The following is a 15913-nucleotide window of genomic DNA, read 5'->3' on the forward strand; positions in this document are numbered from 1 at the left end:
TCCCGCACACCCGGCCGCATTTCCAGTAGCTGCTGCATCGCGGACGACTCCAGAGGCACATCATCACACACCAACTGAGCGTGTGCCTGGCCCACTGCAGTCCTCCGACTGCTGGCGCTATTGGCCCTCTCTGTCTCTGCCAGCTTCTCCAGCGATTGTGAAGTGCCCTCTCCACTGTGTCCCGGGACACTAGCCGATGTTGCAATGCCCACTGAGGTGCTAGTATCTGCGCAGGTGCCTGCCTCGCAGAAATGGTGTGATGCAGGTGATATTTGAGGGCCCTCAGGTGTGAGATGGAGCATCTGCAATCGATCCTGATCGCTAGGCTCTGATGATGCTGAAAATAACAACAAGGACTGTGGATCAGTTGCCATCCACACAGTGAGATACTTCATCCCTTTCTCCCAGGCTCATTATACGCTCAACCTTCCAGAACCTATGGAGACGAATATTGGTGGGGTGGCAAATAGTCAGGAAGATACATTTACATTACAAGCGTATACAGACGGGCTGGCCAGATGGCCTAAGGAATGCCAAATGAAATGTTATGTGGGTAAGTGTGAGGTGTTGCACTTGGGCAGGAGAAACAAGGCAGGGGAATACACGAGGAATGGTAGGACCGTGGAAAGTAAGGAGGATCAGAGGGATTTTGCTGTACATGTCGACCAGCCTGTTCAGGTAGTGGTTCAGATACATAAGGTGCTTAAGAAGGTAAATCCATATTTTCCTTTATTAGCCGAGGAATAGAACATAAGAACAGGGAGGTCATGTTACAAGTGCAGAAAATGCTGCCTAGGCCACAGCTATAGATCTGCATGCAGTTGTGAAATACGCTTTACGGGAGGGATGTGATTGGAGTGGAGAAAGTGCAGAGGTCGTGGCTGGGCTGGAGAGTTTGACTTAGGAGGAGAGATAGCATAGACTGGGGTTATTTCCCCTGGAGCATAGGAGATTGAGGGGTGACATTATTGAGGTTTATAACATTATGAGGGGCATAGATAGGGTTGACAGAAAGGAACTTTTCCCCTTTGCGGAGGGATGAGTAACCTGGTGGCATTGATTTAAGGTAAGGGTTATGAGGTTGACAGGTGAGGTGATGAGGAACTTTTGCACACAGTAATGCGGGACGCACTGGCTGAAAGGGTGGTGGACGCAGAAACCCTCCTAACATGTAATGAGCATTTGGATGTGCAGTTGCGATACCATGGCATACAAGGCCATGGAGATAGTGGTGGGAAATGGGATAAGGCGACTTTGGAAGGTACTGGACATGCGCATCTTTGAAGGACCGAGGGTCCTTTGTCTATGGCCCACACCTTTGACCCTATCAGTCTGTGAATGAGCAATGTTGCTACAATAACGATTCAAACAATCATCAGTGCTTTGGGTAGTGGGAAGACAGAGTGGGTGTCACTGTGGACCTCAAATACCTGGCTGTTCCACCCCAGCCTCACCGACACTGTGGACCTGGGACCATGGAGCCTCTCAAGCTCCAGGGCCTCCTGCTCGAAACAGCTCAAAATCAGCAACTGGGCCTGGCTGCCTCCAGTCCGCGAATGCTCAGAGGCATTCTGAGCATTTTTCTCCTGAAAAACAGAGAAGACCTTTCATTGCGGCTAATCGCACATGTACTCTGCATGCGCACAACACACCCCAACCACAGTGGCTCATACCAGGCCTCCAGTGGCTCCTCTCCCCTCTACTGCTGATCAGTCACAGAAAGATAGTACGCCTGCTCCCAACCCCCCTTCCCCCCAAGCCTCCAACAGCCACCTTGGACACATTCTGCGTCCATCACTTTAGGAAACACATGGTCTTAGCTCCCATGGCAAGGAGGCGCAACTACATGCAGCGTCGAGGGCAGCAGATGGCTCTTGGCCATGAGACATTGAGGCTCCCATTCCACAAACTCATCATCATGAATAGGACAGGTGTTGGAGTTCTGAGTATGCGTCTAGCTGCATCTCCTGCAGGTTGCCCCCAGACTAGTCATGTGTGACTAAGAGCAACACATGGTGCAGGGGAGAACTCATCTCCCCATGAACCACTCAGGTTGATGTAAGCATGGGCACTATCTGCTTGCCCACCCAGCGTATGAGAAATGCCCAACATGACTCAATGCAGTCACGACAGTAAGACTTTGGTGGGGGGGGCCTCAAAAGCTAAGGCTGCCTACTGGGTTAAATGCCCAACACCAACATGGTACTCACCCTTCCAGAGCACAATAAATCATTGAAGTGCTTACCACACTGGACACAGGTGTGCCGCACCACGTCGCGGGAGCTCACCATCTCCGCACTTCCTTCCAGGCACGCTTCGTCATGTGGGGCGGGGGGGGGTCTCCTCCTCCCATCCTGGGGGGCCAACACCGCCCGCCGTGCTACCACCTCCTCGAGGAGGGCAGCAAACATACCCTGTAGCCTGCCCTGCTCCTGTGGCAGACCCTGCAGCCTGCCCTGCTCCTCTGCCCTTCCCTCCAGTGTGCCCTGCTCAGCCAACCCGGTGCTGTGTGACCTGCAAGTGGCCATTGTGAGCAGCTTGCAGGTCTTCTTTTAAACAGACTGCCGGGTCGCTATTGGACCCGGTAGTCTGTGCGTGCCCACCGCAGCCTGCACACTCCCGCTATTCACGCGAGTCGGAAATGCTCTGGGTGGGCCTTAATTGGCCTGCCCGCACAAAATGGTGGCCCAGCTCCGATTGTGGGCACCAATTGGGTCTATGCCCACCCGCGGCCGCACCTTCTCCGCCCGCCCAATAGGCAGAAAATTCTGCCCTATATTTCTATTTATAAAATCCATGATTCCATATGAGTGCAAGAGATAAGGCTAAAGTATCTACAAGAACCTAAATTTCCATGTGGATGATCCAAATTGGCGTCTGTTTGGGTTCCCCACCATCGTAGCTGTCAGTGGTTCATTAAGACACAGCTGAGTGCTCCGGATACTCTGGGTATAGTGAAGATTATGGGCTGGATTATATGCTGAAGATGGGTTCCCCACAACCTGGTGTAAACGTCAGGTGCAAGGCCACTTCCACTCAGCCAGCCTCTGCTTTAATTGACGAGTCTATTAGGACGCAAGACCTCCATTGTTCCCCAGGAGTAAGTCCCATCTCATAAAGTTGCTGGCCAATTGGAGGCCATGGGCATTAATTAAAGGGCATGAATTGCCCACTTGGTCTCAACTGGACGATGGCAGTGGACGGCCCACCCGACGCCTCTTCTGCCACTTGTAAAATCATAGCAGGGCGGGGGCAGGTGAGCAGGCTGTGGGTATGCAACCAATAACATAACACCCTATTTTATGGTCCACCCACTTGCTTTCCTGCCCGCAAACGGCCTGTAAAATCCAGCCCAATGGGCCCCAAAAATCCCCAGTTGTAGTGCTGCAAGGTAAGACAAATAGTGGCCACTACCATCCAGTCATCATTCTTGCACCCATCAACAAAGTGATGGAAGAAGTCATTAGTAGAACCTTAACGTGACACTTACCAATAATTTGCTAACTGAACGTCTCAGTTTCAGAAGTCATTACAGCCTTCTTCAGTCATGAACATGAACTAATTGTGTAAAGGGAGAGGAAAGAGCTCTCAACATCAAGGCAGCATTTGACCAAATAAGACACCAAAGAACCCTGGGATAACGGAGGTCAATGTACATCTGCTGGAATGGGCTCTGCTTCCATCCCATGTGTTCATCTCAGGTATGCCCCAAAACTTCATCTTTGGCCTTGTTTATTTGCTTGATTACATGCTATCCTCGACAGTTATTCCTAAGAGTATAGAAATATATAAAACCAGAGAAGACCATCTGGTCAGGCTTAGAGTTCAAAAAATGAGTACAACCCTCACTACCAATTTGTCTCAATTGATTGTTTCCAATCTTAGACTCCTCAGCCTTCGCCGTGCTATCTGACTGCTTAGCTGATATTGGAAAAGGGGCTTCCACTATACACTCTGATGATTTTTAATCACATTGAAGTTGCTAAGAATGAAAATTGCCCTCATTTAGTCTTGAAAAAACACATTGCCTTGACCTCAAAGTCAGCCAGACTGCTACCACCTTGTTTAGAATAATAACAGAAAATGCTGGAAAAACTCAGCAGGTCAGGCAGCATATGGGGAGAGAGAAACAGAGGTAATATTTCAGATTGATGATGACCCTTCATCAGAACTTGTTTGGCTTCTGCAAAAAGCTGACAATTCTATTGAGGGTTCTCAATGCCCTTAATTCCATCCCGTTTCTGGAGGCTCACTCAGGCTGACCCCAATGTGCATGATCTTGTTTGATGCTGATCTGGCCTTCAAATATCATATCCTAATTGCCATCAAAACCAATACGTCACTTCAACAAAATCATCCACCTGCACTCATACCTCACGCCCAACCAGTGAAACTCATATCCATACCTTTGCCATTTCCAGATTCAATTACTACAGTTCCCCAAGTTCTGTCCTTCACAAACCGAAACTTGTCTCAAAATGTGCTTCCTGCATCCAATCCTACAGGTCTTTACCGAGGCAGGAAGGGTGAGGGTGAGGCTGAAAATACACAAAGAATCCAGCAAGGCTGAGGACATGGTGGGCTTGCTGAACTTAATTTTTCTAAGCTCCGTTGCTACCCAGCAGCCAGCCAAATGGCCAGTGGGTGGGAGGTTTCACCAGCTGCAGAAAGCAGGATGGTCCCCAGAAATCAGGAGGTTGGAGAGGCCCCCAGACACGCAAGAAGTGAGGCTTGCATTCAGACAGTAAGTGAATCCTACAATCAGAAGGGCAGGGAGAGGCCTGCAATTGGCTGGGCAGAGAAGTCAGCAATCAGGTGAGGGGATGGAGAAAGGCTTGCATTAGGGAGTTGAGGGGGGGAGAAGTCTATAATCATGAGGGGGAAGAGGGCTGCAATCATGAGGGGGGAGCCCATGGATTGAGGCAGGGTGAGGGAAGCCTGCAATCAGGAGGTAGGAGGGGTGGGCAGGGCTGAGTGATTCAGGGAGTGCCCATTGTCAGGAGGGGGTGGGAGGCAATGATCAGAAGAAGCATGGGTGACCTCTGTAACCATGGCTGAGGGGAGGCCAGTGCTTAGGGTTGAGGTGACGAAAGGCTTCCTCGAGAGTCTGGCAAAGCATTCTGCTTCCTCCAGGCCCATGGAACATGTTAAAGAGGAATTTCATTTTTGGAGGCAGCAGCTCCCACATCCCTTTTAATGCTAGGTTTTCTGACCCATGGGAAACCTGTGCAGCAACAGTAAATTTTAGAAAGTAGATCTCCCAATTGCACTGTGCTATCCCAATTAAACAAAGTTAATGAAACATGCATCACATCTGTGGAGCAACACTTAGACATCTCAATATCCACCGCCATAGAAAAGGTAACAAAAAATGGGCTTGTGCCTGACGAGTTAGGGTCATATAAGTGACCTCAATACTCCAGCTGTGGCTGAACTAGTACATACAAACATACGAGCATATGAAATAGGAGCAGAAGTAGGCCATTTGGCCCTTCGAGCCTGCTCTGCTATTCAATAAGATCATGGCTGATCTGTTTGTGTTTTGAATGACACATTCCCATCCATCTCCGATAACCTTTGATTCCCTTGCCTAACAAGAACTTATGTACCTCTGTCTTAAAAATATTCAATGACCCCGCCTCCTCCGTCATTAGAGGCAGAGAGTTCCAAAGTCACACAATCCTCTGAGAGAAAAACATTCTCATCATCTCTGTCCTAAATAGGCAACGCCTAAGATTAAAACAGTGTCCCCTAGTTCTGGACTCATCCACAAGAGGAAACATTCTTTCCACGTCCACCTTGTCAGTACCTTTCAGATCTTATATACTTCACTCAAGTCACCCTTTGCTCTTCTAAACTCCAGTGGTTGCCCAGTTTGTCCAACCTTTCCTCACAAGACAATCTGCTCATTCCAGGTATCAATCTAGTAAATGTCCTCTGAGTCGCCTCCAATGCATTTACAGCCTTCCTTAAATAAGGAGACCAAAATTGCGCACAGTATTTGAGATGTTATCTCACCATTGCCCTGTATAAATGAAGTATAACATCCTTACTTTTATGTTCAATTCCTCTCATAATAAAGGATAACACTCCATTAGCCTTCTTAATTATTTGCTGTACCTGCATACTAACTTTTTGTGCCTCATGTTTTACAAAGGGTTAACATCACTTCCTTGCTTTTGTATGCGTGTAGTTCTTTATCAAGCCAAACATCCAGATGCTTCTTGAGCAGTGGTCTTAACTTGTCCTGCCAACTTCAAAGACTTGTTTCATATACCCCAAAGTCTCTCTACCTCACTCTTTTAAAATTGTGCCATTTACTTTATAATGCCTCTCCTCATTTTTCCTATTAAAATGAATCACTTCACAGTTGTTTATGTTAAATTTCAAGCAGGTCAACAACCTTCTCAGCTCCTAAAGAGTGAGTGACAAGCCTCAGCTCCCTTTGTGGGAGGGGGGTCAGAAAATGGATAAGTGAGAGGGTGCTGAAGCCAGGGAGGGAGAGCCCATCATTTTGGTGGCAATGGGTTGAGGCTGCAGCATCTCCTGGGGAAGGAATGACTGCAGCACTGTAAGAAGGCACATGCCACGCATTGCATAGTGCACATCATTGGCCACAGAAGCTGCAGCAAGTGTGCAAAGTGATTAGATGCTGTATTTCCTCCAGTGTGGAGACTAACATCATTCTCCTGTGTTCTTGCAGGAGAAAATGGCCCAGAAGGACAGAGAGTGTCCGGAGTGGTGATGGATCCTGATCATCGCCATCCTGACTCCCATAAAGGAGGAGGCTCTAGAGCTGGAAAGATTTCAGGGTGGCCATTCCTTCAATGAGGCTGGAGTTCAGTCACAGGAGGATGAGCAACCTCATGAACAAGTACAAGGGGAAGCATCGGGTGAGCATGAGGGATAGTGTTCATGCGTCCTCCAATGTGCAGAAATCGATGTGAAAAGCAGCAGACTCTGTGGGTTCCTGTCTGGAGAGGCGAGAAGCACTCATTATGCTGTACTCTCTCACAGATCAACAATGCGAACAGAGAGCTGCCATCTTGGGGGCCATTTATCCACCTCTGAGTAGGAGGAGGGGACCTCAGAGGGTGCAGCCTCATGCTATTCCGCTGTACTCTCCACCAGCACAGATACTTTCACCTCAGTTGGTATGTGTTCATGAATAGATTCTGGCTCACAACCTGGTAGAAGCACCACAAACGCCTGAGCAGCTGTCAGAGGCTGTGACAGCCCAGACCACTTGGAGAAGTGTGGGAGGACAGGCCCATGCTGAGCCCGTGCTGATGACATGCCTCTGAAGCCATCTGTGAGGGGAACATGCTGGAAGTCTAGCATAATGTGTGTGAAGACCGGGCAGAGCTTCCAGAAGGCACCTAGATCGTGGCTCGGACAGTGAGGGCATGAGTGCTGCGATCTCCCTCTAGTCTGCTCACATTGCCTCCTCCCAAAAGAGGCTGAAAGTGTCCTGGACAGCCATATCCAGCAAACCAGTCAGTGGATGCTGGAGATAGACACAGATCTGCATGTCATCACCTTGTCAATGAGCTCAATGGCAAGGCAAAAGAGGGATGAGGTTCAGCCAGGTCCCTGTCCTTCTCAGGTCAGTAGAGAAGTACAAGTGTGCCTTCAAGGGAGGAGGAGTGGCTGCCTTCTGCTCCTGGGAGCTCCTTTCAGGATGCTTCTCTCAGGATGCTCCAAGCATGGATAGCACTTCCTCAGCCTTTCTATCAATGGCAATAGGACCTCCAAATGTTGTGATGACTGGGGGGGGGGGGGGTGGTCCTACACCTGTGCAGGTGCCCCTCAGCATGTCAGGGCCCAGCAAGCCTCAGGCAGCCAGAGGATATCCAAGGTCATCCCAGGCAATGGGCAGCAGCCTACCTCCACTTCAGCGGCAGTGAAGGGGAAGCACCACACAAAGGCACTCATAAAAGAATTAAGAAAATACACTTGGGTCTCAAGGGTGATTAGACAGTTAATGATTCTCTGTTTGTTTGTGATTAATAATGTGATAAATATATGATTCGGTTTATGAAAATTTCTGTCCAGTATTGTGGTATGTGTTGGCCCATGGGCTGGCTGGGGATGACCATAGTATATATGTTCATCATTTGTGAATTGTAGTAATAGCAGGTGTTAGTGACCAAAGTGGTCTGAGCTTTACAGCAGAGACGATTGGCATTAGTGCGCTTGAGTATGGATCTTTATTTTGGCTGGTTGACTGCAGTGCAAGGGTCAGGCCAAATGAATGAGTGTAAGTGCCTCCAAAGCCTCCCTTGTACCTAAATCTTTGCATCCTCCATGTGGCCACTTATGATATCTATCAGGATGCTGCAGCCTCCTCATCGTCCTCCTCTTCTGAAGATGCCCCAGTTGTATTGTTCCTTAATTCTAACCAAATAGATTCTCTCTTTGAATCTACGAGTATATCATTTCTTTCTAGTTCCAATGCCTTGGGGCATTTTACCACATTAAAGGTGCTATATAAATTGCTATTGTTGCTTCAATAGTATCTTTGATCTATACTGAAAACCCCACCACCTCTTTTGCTTTCCTATTTTTCCTAAATACATTGTAGCTAGGAATATTAAATTCCTATTCTTCCTTAGTTTGAGTCAGTTCTTCATTATTACCACTATCACTTGTGGCTACTTAAGTGCCTGCAGCTCACCGGCCTGTATCTCCTCTCTAATGCTTCATCCTGGTCCTATTTTCCTTATCAAATTAGTGTAGACCCTTCGAAAAGCACAGGTTGATCACCCTGCAAGGGCATTGGGCCCAGCACTGTTGAGGCGCAACCAACCCATCTTGTCCAGTTTCTTCCTGCCTCAGAACTGGTTCCATTGCCCCAGCAATCTGAAATCCTTATCCCGGTATAATTTCTCCAGTCATGCATCAACCTGTCTTATCTTATTACTTCTATATTCACTAGAATATAGTGGCACCAGGAGTAATCCAGAGGTTATCACCTTTGAGGCCCTGCTCTTTAACTGCTTCACTAGCTCCTGAAACATTCTCTACTTATGTGATTGGGCACACGTACCTTTCTACGCCCACCTCTCCTTCAAGATGCCTCCTTCTTTTAATTCCGGGGTGGAATTTAACAGCCCCGTTGTGTCGGGAATGGGGCAGTAAAACGTAGCGAGCTGTTCAAAAGTTCATTGACTTTGGCGGTACTGTAAAATCCCGCTGGTGTAAAATTCCACCCCAGCACTTCTTATTTTTGTCTCTGTGAACCACTTTGGCATATAAATCCAGAATGTGTTAGTAACTCAGAAAACCCATGTTGGATTGTTCATCCTCAGTTACACTTAGGGAATGAGGTATGGGGGGCAGAGGAGGGGGGTGGTGTGGTGTGCAGTGTCCCCTCTAAACTGTGCGTGTGTGTAGTCATATAGTAAGCCAGAAGTTACAATGCAGGCCACGCACAAGTCATTCCCTTTAAGACACCACACGTGCATAAATGTGAAAAACATTAAAGGTACCGTGTACTGAGATGAACAGCCCATGAACAAGAAGTAAATTAGATGGGGTGTTGCTGGGGAATGGTGGAAAAAGCAAAAGGAAAATGATTTTAAAATGTAATTCATATCCTAACAAATAATGAATAGGTAATGTCACTAATATGTCCAGCTCTTTGCTGTTTTTAGCCTCTGCATGAAGTCTTATGTCTACTAAATCACATCCAACTGAGCCAACATTTTACTGTTTGGTTATCCTGATCAGTGATTACCTTAGGACTTTGGCAAAATGACCAACTTTCACTTCACAATGTCCATTAATTGATGAATCAGAACATTCTTATTTCACTGGCAACCTCATGACTAGGTATTTCCTCTTTATCTCACTGACATTACTAAGCTTAACTAGGGCCTGCAGAAAAAAAAACCCTAACTTATTTCCTTCACTATTGGCCACCTCCCAAAACCCTTGCTTCATCCACCCTCACCCATTAAAAACAAGTGTGAGGAACTCATGGATATCTGTCCCTGAGTAATGACCATCTACTCAGCTGCCCCTGCTGTTTCTCCCTTTTTCTTCGCTCTACCTGTGTTCTCTCTAATATCATCTTGTCGAGTTGTCATGGCTCAGTTGGTAGCACTCTTGCCTTTGTGTCAGAAGGTTCTGTGTTCAAGTCTCAGTCTAGGACTTCAGGATAAAAAATCAGTACCTTGACAGCCTGATGCAGTACTGAGGGAATTCTGTGCTGTCAGAGGTGCTGCCTTTCAGATTAGACATTAAACCAAGAATCCATCTGTCCTCTCAGATTGATGTAAAAGATTCCATGGCACAAATTGAAGAAGAGCAGAACAGTTATCTCCTAGTGTCCTGCTAATACTTATCCTACAATCAAAGGTATTGTCACATTGCTGTTTGTGGGATTTATAGGCTGAATTTTCAGGTAAACCCCTTCCCCATCCCCAAGTCAGGAATGGAGGCAGGGGGAGCCCAAAAATGCCAATGTCTGTCAACTTCAGGATGCTGTTCCCTGTTGCAACAATATTAAACAGGGTGGGGGAAGGCAGGACAGGGATCCTGCTCTCCCCTCTACTGAGGCTATCAAAAGGATTTAAAAAACACGTGAGGAGCTGGTTGGAGGAGGACAGTGGAATGTTGGAGTTGGTGCATAAGTTTCAGGAGCTATCCATTATAGATCAACTGAAGAGCGGTGAGTACATAGTGGAGATGTTGAAAGACTGGAATCCCTTTCTGTTGATGGATCACACTAGCCAGTCACTTGGTACCTTGATGACTACATAGATGCTGCCCCAGGGCATCAACCCAGACCTGTAAGAGGACCAGTGGGCCAAAGAGAAACTCTGTGCTTGGTGAGGAGGTGCCCTTGGTGCTGTCAAAGTGGCAGGGAGAATGGGCACTCAGCAATCAGGCATTGTACATGGTCATCATCCCCTTGGCATCATGGGTTAGAAGAGCAGAGGACAAGGCTGCCAATCCCAATTCACAGCCACCTGTTCAATAGAAAGGCTGCAGCTGGCATTGGAGACACGACTGTCAGATTTTGGATCCAGTGGCGATGAGTGGCCACATCCTACACAAGAAGGGTGGGACCAGGGGCATGGGAGGGGAAAGAGGGACAGGAAGGTAACGGAGGCCAAACCCGCAATGCAAGATCTACCACCAAAAATGGAGCTATTTGGAGATGACTGAAACCCAGTGCTGGAGGAGACTACAATTCTCCAGGTGGATGGTTACCGACATCTGTGACCTCGTCGCCAAAGACCTTGCACCTTGCAGCACTGCTCACCTTGGCCTGGCAGTAGCTGTCAAAGTCACTGTGGCCTTGAATGTCTTTGCTTCTGGCTCCTTCCAAGCATTAGTTATGGGGCTTAGCGATATTTTGCAAGCAGCTGCACACCTCTGCATCTGCAGAGGCAGAATATTATGCTCGGTGTGCAGGCCCGACACACCCAAGCGTAAAATGATGCGCGGTGACATCGGGTGTGCGTCCTGACATCATTGCACAGTCTCGTGATATTTCGCTCGGTGGGTGCGCGCCTGAGTCGGCTGTGTGCCCATCAATAATTAAAAAGCTTATTGAGGCCATTGACAATCTAATTAAATTCAAATTTATGCTGCCATCCAACCTAACGGTTGGCGGGCTGGCAAAAAGGCCAAGTGGCCTTTACATATTTTAAGAAACCTCATCCACAAGCAGGATCAGGTTTCCTAAAGAAAATAAGCATTAAATAAAAACTTTATTTTTGAATTACAAACATGTCCCAGCTCATGTGACAGAGTCATACGAGGGGACATGTCTTATTATATTTTTATTCTCTTCATTTTTTTTTTACATAGCACTTCAATCTCCCTGACGCAGCTCCGTGCCTCAGGGAGGTTGAAGTGCTCGTTCTTGCTCATGCACGAATTGTGCACCAGGCCCGGCTCTTCCTCCTCCCCCCGTCCACACAGGCAGCGCTCAGTGTTGCTGTTCACAATCCACGCAGGGCAGACCTTCATTGGCCCGCCCACATGAAATTGCAGTGTGGAGCTGATCATGGGGTGGGGGAGAGAGGGGTGGGAGAGTGTGGAAGAGGGTGGGTGGGGGGTGGGGGGGGCGGTCGGTCGGTCTCCCAACCACCCCCGCCAAGCACCCCCTCTAAGGGCAAAATCCTGCCCCGGCAGGTCACTGATGACCTCTTTGCCACAGTTGGAGAGTACTCTCAGCTCACAACAGAAGCGGCCTCACAGGGACAGAGAGCATTGAGTTTTGCCACCATTGCTGGGTGCAGGGCATCATCAATTACACCCAAGTAGGTGTCCAGTGACTGGCCTATCAGATCCATCAACAGGAATGGATTTCACTCCCTCAATGTGCAACTGGTCTGCGGCCACAAAAAAAAAATCCACCAAGTATGCGCCTATTTTCCTGAACGTTGCTTCATTCTTCACCAGTACAGGATGCTTCAGATCTTCATTCCAACCGCCAAAATGGGTGGGTGGATCCAAGAGGACAAAGGAAGTTCTTTGAAGTGATGGCTGCTGGCCCCTCTAAAAGATCCCCAGATAGAGGCACAGGTGAGATGCAACCATTGACACCTGCTCAGCAGGACAACCATTGAGTAGGCCATCACACTTCTGATGATGTGATCCGGAGCCTGGACTGATCGGGTGGTACCCTCCAATACCCTCCAGCAAGGGGCTCAGATATTGTGTTGGCCATCTGTGCTCTTCATTCCTGGCCTTCCAGAGAGGTGGGACCTTGAGTACAGTCATTGGGGGAGGAGCAGGAGGTGTGAAAAGAGGAGGAATTGGAGGTGGAGGGAGAAGCTACTGAGCAAAGAAGTGCTCCTGCTGCATGATGAGGTGACCCCTTCCTGCCGCTATGTAGGAAGAGAAACACCTTTCTCTCCCTCACGGCCTCCAGTATTAGATCCAAGTCAGCACTGATAAACAGAGAAGCAGCTCTGTCCTGGTAGCCCAGCATCCAACTTGCCCTTGTGGCATCTCACTTTCCTTTGATGCTGTGCAAGGCTTTGGCATAATCAGCAGATTTCTCTCTTGGGCAGGGTCCAGGAGAAGGGTTGCACACGGGGCTAATCACCAGGCTCCATGCCTTCTGGGAGCCAGGCTCAGGTAGCAAACCCCCCTCTAAAGTGGCCATCTCAGGCCTCAATGTACTCATACAGAATCATGTGGTGAGCGCTCCACACCGGGACAAGGTTCCAGCATTTGAGGCCCAATTGCCCTGAAGTGAGAGCCCAAGTCCATGCGGCCATTTGTTTTGACAGCTGGGGTGCATTCTGGGGATGTTGTAGTCTGCCCTTGGCTGCATTCTTGCCCTCCCACACAGGTGCCGGCCCTCTTATGGACTACGGGAGTCAGGATGGCACAGTGGGCCCAGGAGGCCAAAAAGAATGGTGGTTGTAACAACAGTGAGCACCAGGACAGCTGGAGTGTCACACAGGGCTAAGAGGAAGTGTGACTTGCCACCTTTACAGCCATCCCGAACTCCTCCTCAGCAATATTAACCTTCAAATGTCCTGGGTCCGTGGGGGTGAGTGAGTGAGTGCTGGTTCTGAAAGACCATAGCAGATCTTCAGCTTGTATGATATAAAAAGAGTGAGAGATTGGGCAGGTGTAGTCCAATGTAAAAAAATGTGAAGTGCTAGGTGTTGAAAATAAGAGTAGGGAAAGGAAATATACATCTTAAAAATGTAAGACATTAAATGAAGCACAGGAATCTTATTGTGCAGACATATAGGCTCTTAAAAAGATGGAGCACAAGTACACGGGGCGGCAAAAATAGATAAATGAATCCTTGATGTGCCTAGAAGCATAGAGTACAAAAGGAAAGAGATAATGCTGGAATTTTACATGGCCATATTAAGACTGTACTTGGGAATACTGTGTAGTTTTGAGCATCCTCAAATAGAAAGGATATAAAAGTAGTAGAAAAGTTGCTTTGTAGGTTCATCGTTGAAGGGCAGGGCAGCTCTTCAAATTTTCTCGCCAGTCCACAATGATGCCCACCAGTGCTGGGACCAGAAAATCCCACCCTTGGAGTGAGTCGGACACGTGCACACACGGTCACACAAGCACACACCCAAACACTGCCTTCTTGGTGCAGGAACTCAGACACCCACACCCTTCCCCTCCTCCTCCGCCGTCCCCTAAAACCTATCCACACACCAGGCCAGGAGAAAAGGAAAACCAAGGCTGAAAGACAACCTGCTTCCAACCCCCACTTTCATATGAATTCCACCAAGGCCAGCTCAGAGTGTGCACCGCCAGAGGCAAACACAAGGTCAGTATTAGTCAAAATCAAATCCTTAGCTCGGCTCCAGCACACCCGCCTCCCCCCCACCCCGCCCACCTGCCACTCTTCACTAGTGATCAAGACTTTGGGCCTCATATATCTTTCTTACGTGAAAAGGCATTATTAGCTAGCTCTGCTTCTTAGCACTTTTTATTGGTCATTTCTATTAATTAATCATTTTTTAAAATTGTCAATTTATTGCTTTGATATTCTTTTTGCTCAGCAAGTTGTTTACATTTTCTTCATACCTTAACTTTGTTATTGAAATTTATGCATGCCAAACCAGATCTCAGGTAGCTGCTGCATTTCTTGCTGAAGGGGAATGAGAGGCTCATAAGATTCTGGTTGCTTCGTGGAGAGCTGGTAACTCTTTCGAGTATAAACACATTCCCATCTGTTCCTATTCAGATGAAGTTACATTGTTTCATAGTTTGCCATTGTGAGATTTGAACTCTTGATAATCTTTTAAATGAAAACCAAATCAACAAAATTAGGATAAATCAGGCACAGCCCCTAATTCAGGTCAGCTGTAAAACCAAGGACAAAGTTTAAAGGAACATTACAAACTTTAAATCAAAATGTGATTAAAGGGGTCAACAAAACACCCCAGTCCCCGCGGTGCCCACCAAGCACAGAAGGCCTCGAGAGTGTCAGCAGACACCGCGTGCTCCCTCTCCAGGGACATCCGGCAGCGAACGTAGCCACGGAAGAGGGACAAACAATCGGGCGGGACTCCCCCATCAATCGCCCACTGCCTGGACCTGTTAATGGCCAACTTGGCCAGGCCCAGGAACAGGTTCACGAGGAGGTCCTCCTCCTTCCCGACCCCCTTCCGCACCGGGTGCCCATAGATCAGGAGCGTGGGGCTGAAGTGCAAACAAAACATTAATAAAAGGTTTTTCAAATAACTAAAAAGGGAGTGCAGCCTACAACACCCTATGTATACATGGTCCACGGACTCCACAAGACCGCAAAAAGGGCACGTGTCCTGAGAGTCCATGAACCTATGCATCCTCTTATTATAGGGGACTGCTGCATGCAACACCCTCCAACCCAGATCCCCGATAGAAAGGGGGAGGACACCTCCGTAGAGGGCTTCCCATCAGGGGCCTCCGCCGCCGGACGGCAACAAGGCACGCCAGGGCATGTCCGGGCGACGGACAAGGGCGAGAAAATGGAAGGTGTGCAGCAGCAGTCCGTGCAAAAAGCCCCTCTTTGCCGTGCCAAAAGGCACAGAGGGCATGTCCCCGAGGCAGCTCATATTGCGGGGCACCAGCACCCGAGGGAGGGTTCGGGGCTTGGGGCCAATGTGGAATTCTGTCCGAACAGGGGAACGTTCAGACAGAAGACCACCGCGCACCTGGGCCACCTCAAGACCCAAAATAACGTCGGGTCCGAGCACGACCGTTCTCAGGTCTTGGATGGCATCGGCTGCGACCTGGACACTCACAGACGCGCGTCGCGCCAACTCCTGCGGGAGCATCCAGCCCAGTCCTCCGCCACCCAGCACGTCCACGATCCTGGTCACCCCTGCGGCCACAGCCCTCCTCTCCGCCAACCACTGAAAAGGACGGAGGGGCGGATTCCTGAGCAGCGGCTCTCTGACGATAGCCGCTACTCCTGACGGGG

The 15913-nt window shown here is 48.7% G+C and overlaps 1 protein-coding gene across 1 annotated transcript in view; it reads left to right on the forward strand.

Moving 5' to 3' along the window:
* Positions 1 to 15913, forward strand: part of kcnq3 (potassium voltage-gated channel, KQT-like subfamily, member 3) — a 1166510-nt gene that overhangs the window by 1075732 nt on the left and 74865 nt on the right. Inside the window, exon 9 of the mRNA XM_041190084.1 lies at positions 4081 to 4103. Within this exon, the coding sequence (XP_041046018.1) occupies positions 4081 to 4103 (23 nt within the window). The remainder of the gene's footprint in view (positions 1 to 4080; positions 4104 to 15913) is intronic.

This window comes from Carcharodon carcharias, chromosome 6 (assembly GCF_017639515.1).
Source record: "Carcharodon carcharias isolate sCarCar2 chromosome 6, sCarCar2.pri, whole genome shotgun sequence".
In the NCBI taxonomy this organism is placed as follows: domain Eukaryota; kingdom Metazoa; phylum Chordata; class Chondrichthyes; order Lamniformes; family Lamnidae; genus Carcharodon; species Carcharodon carcharias.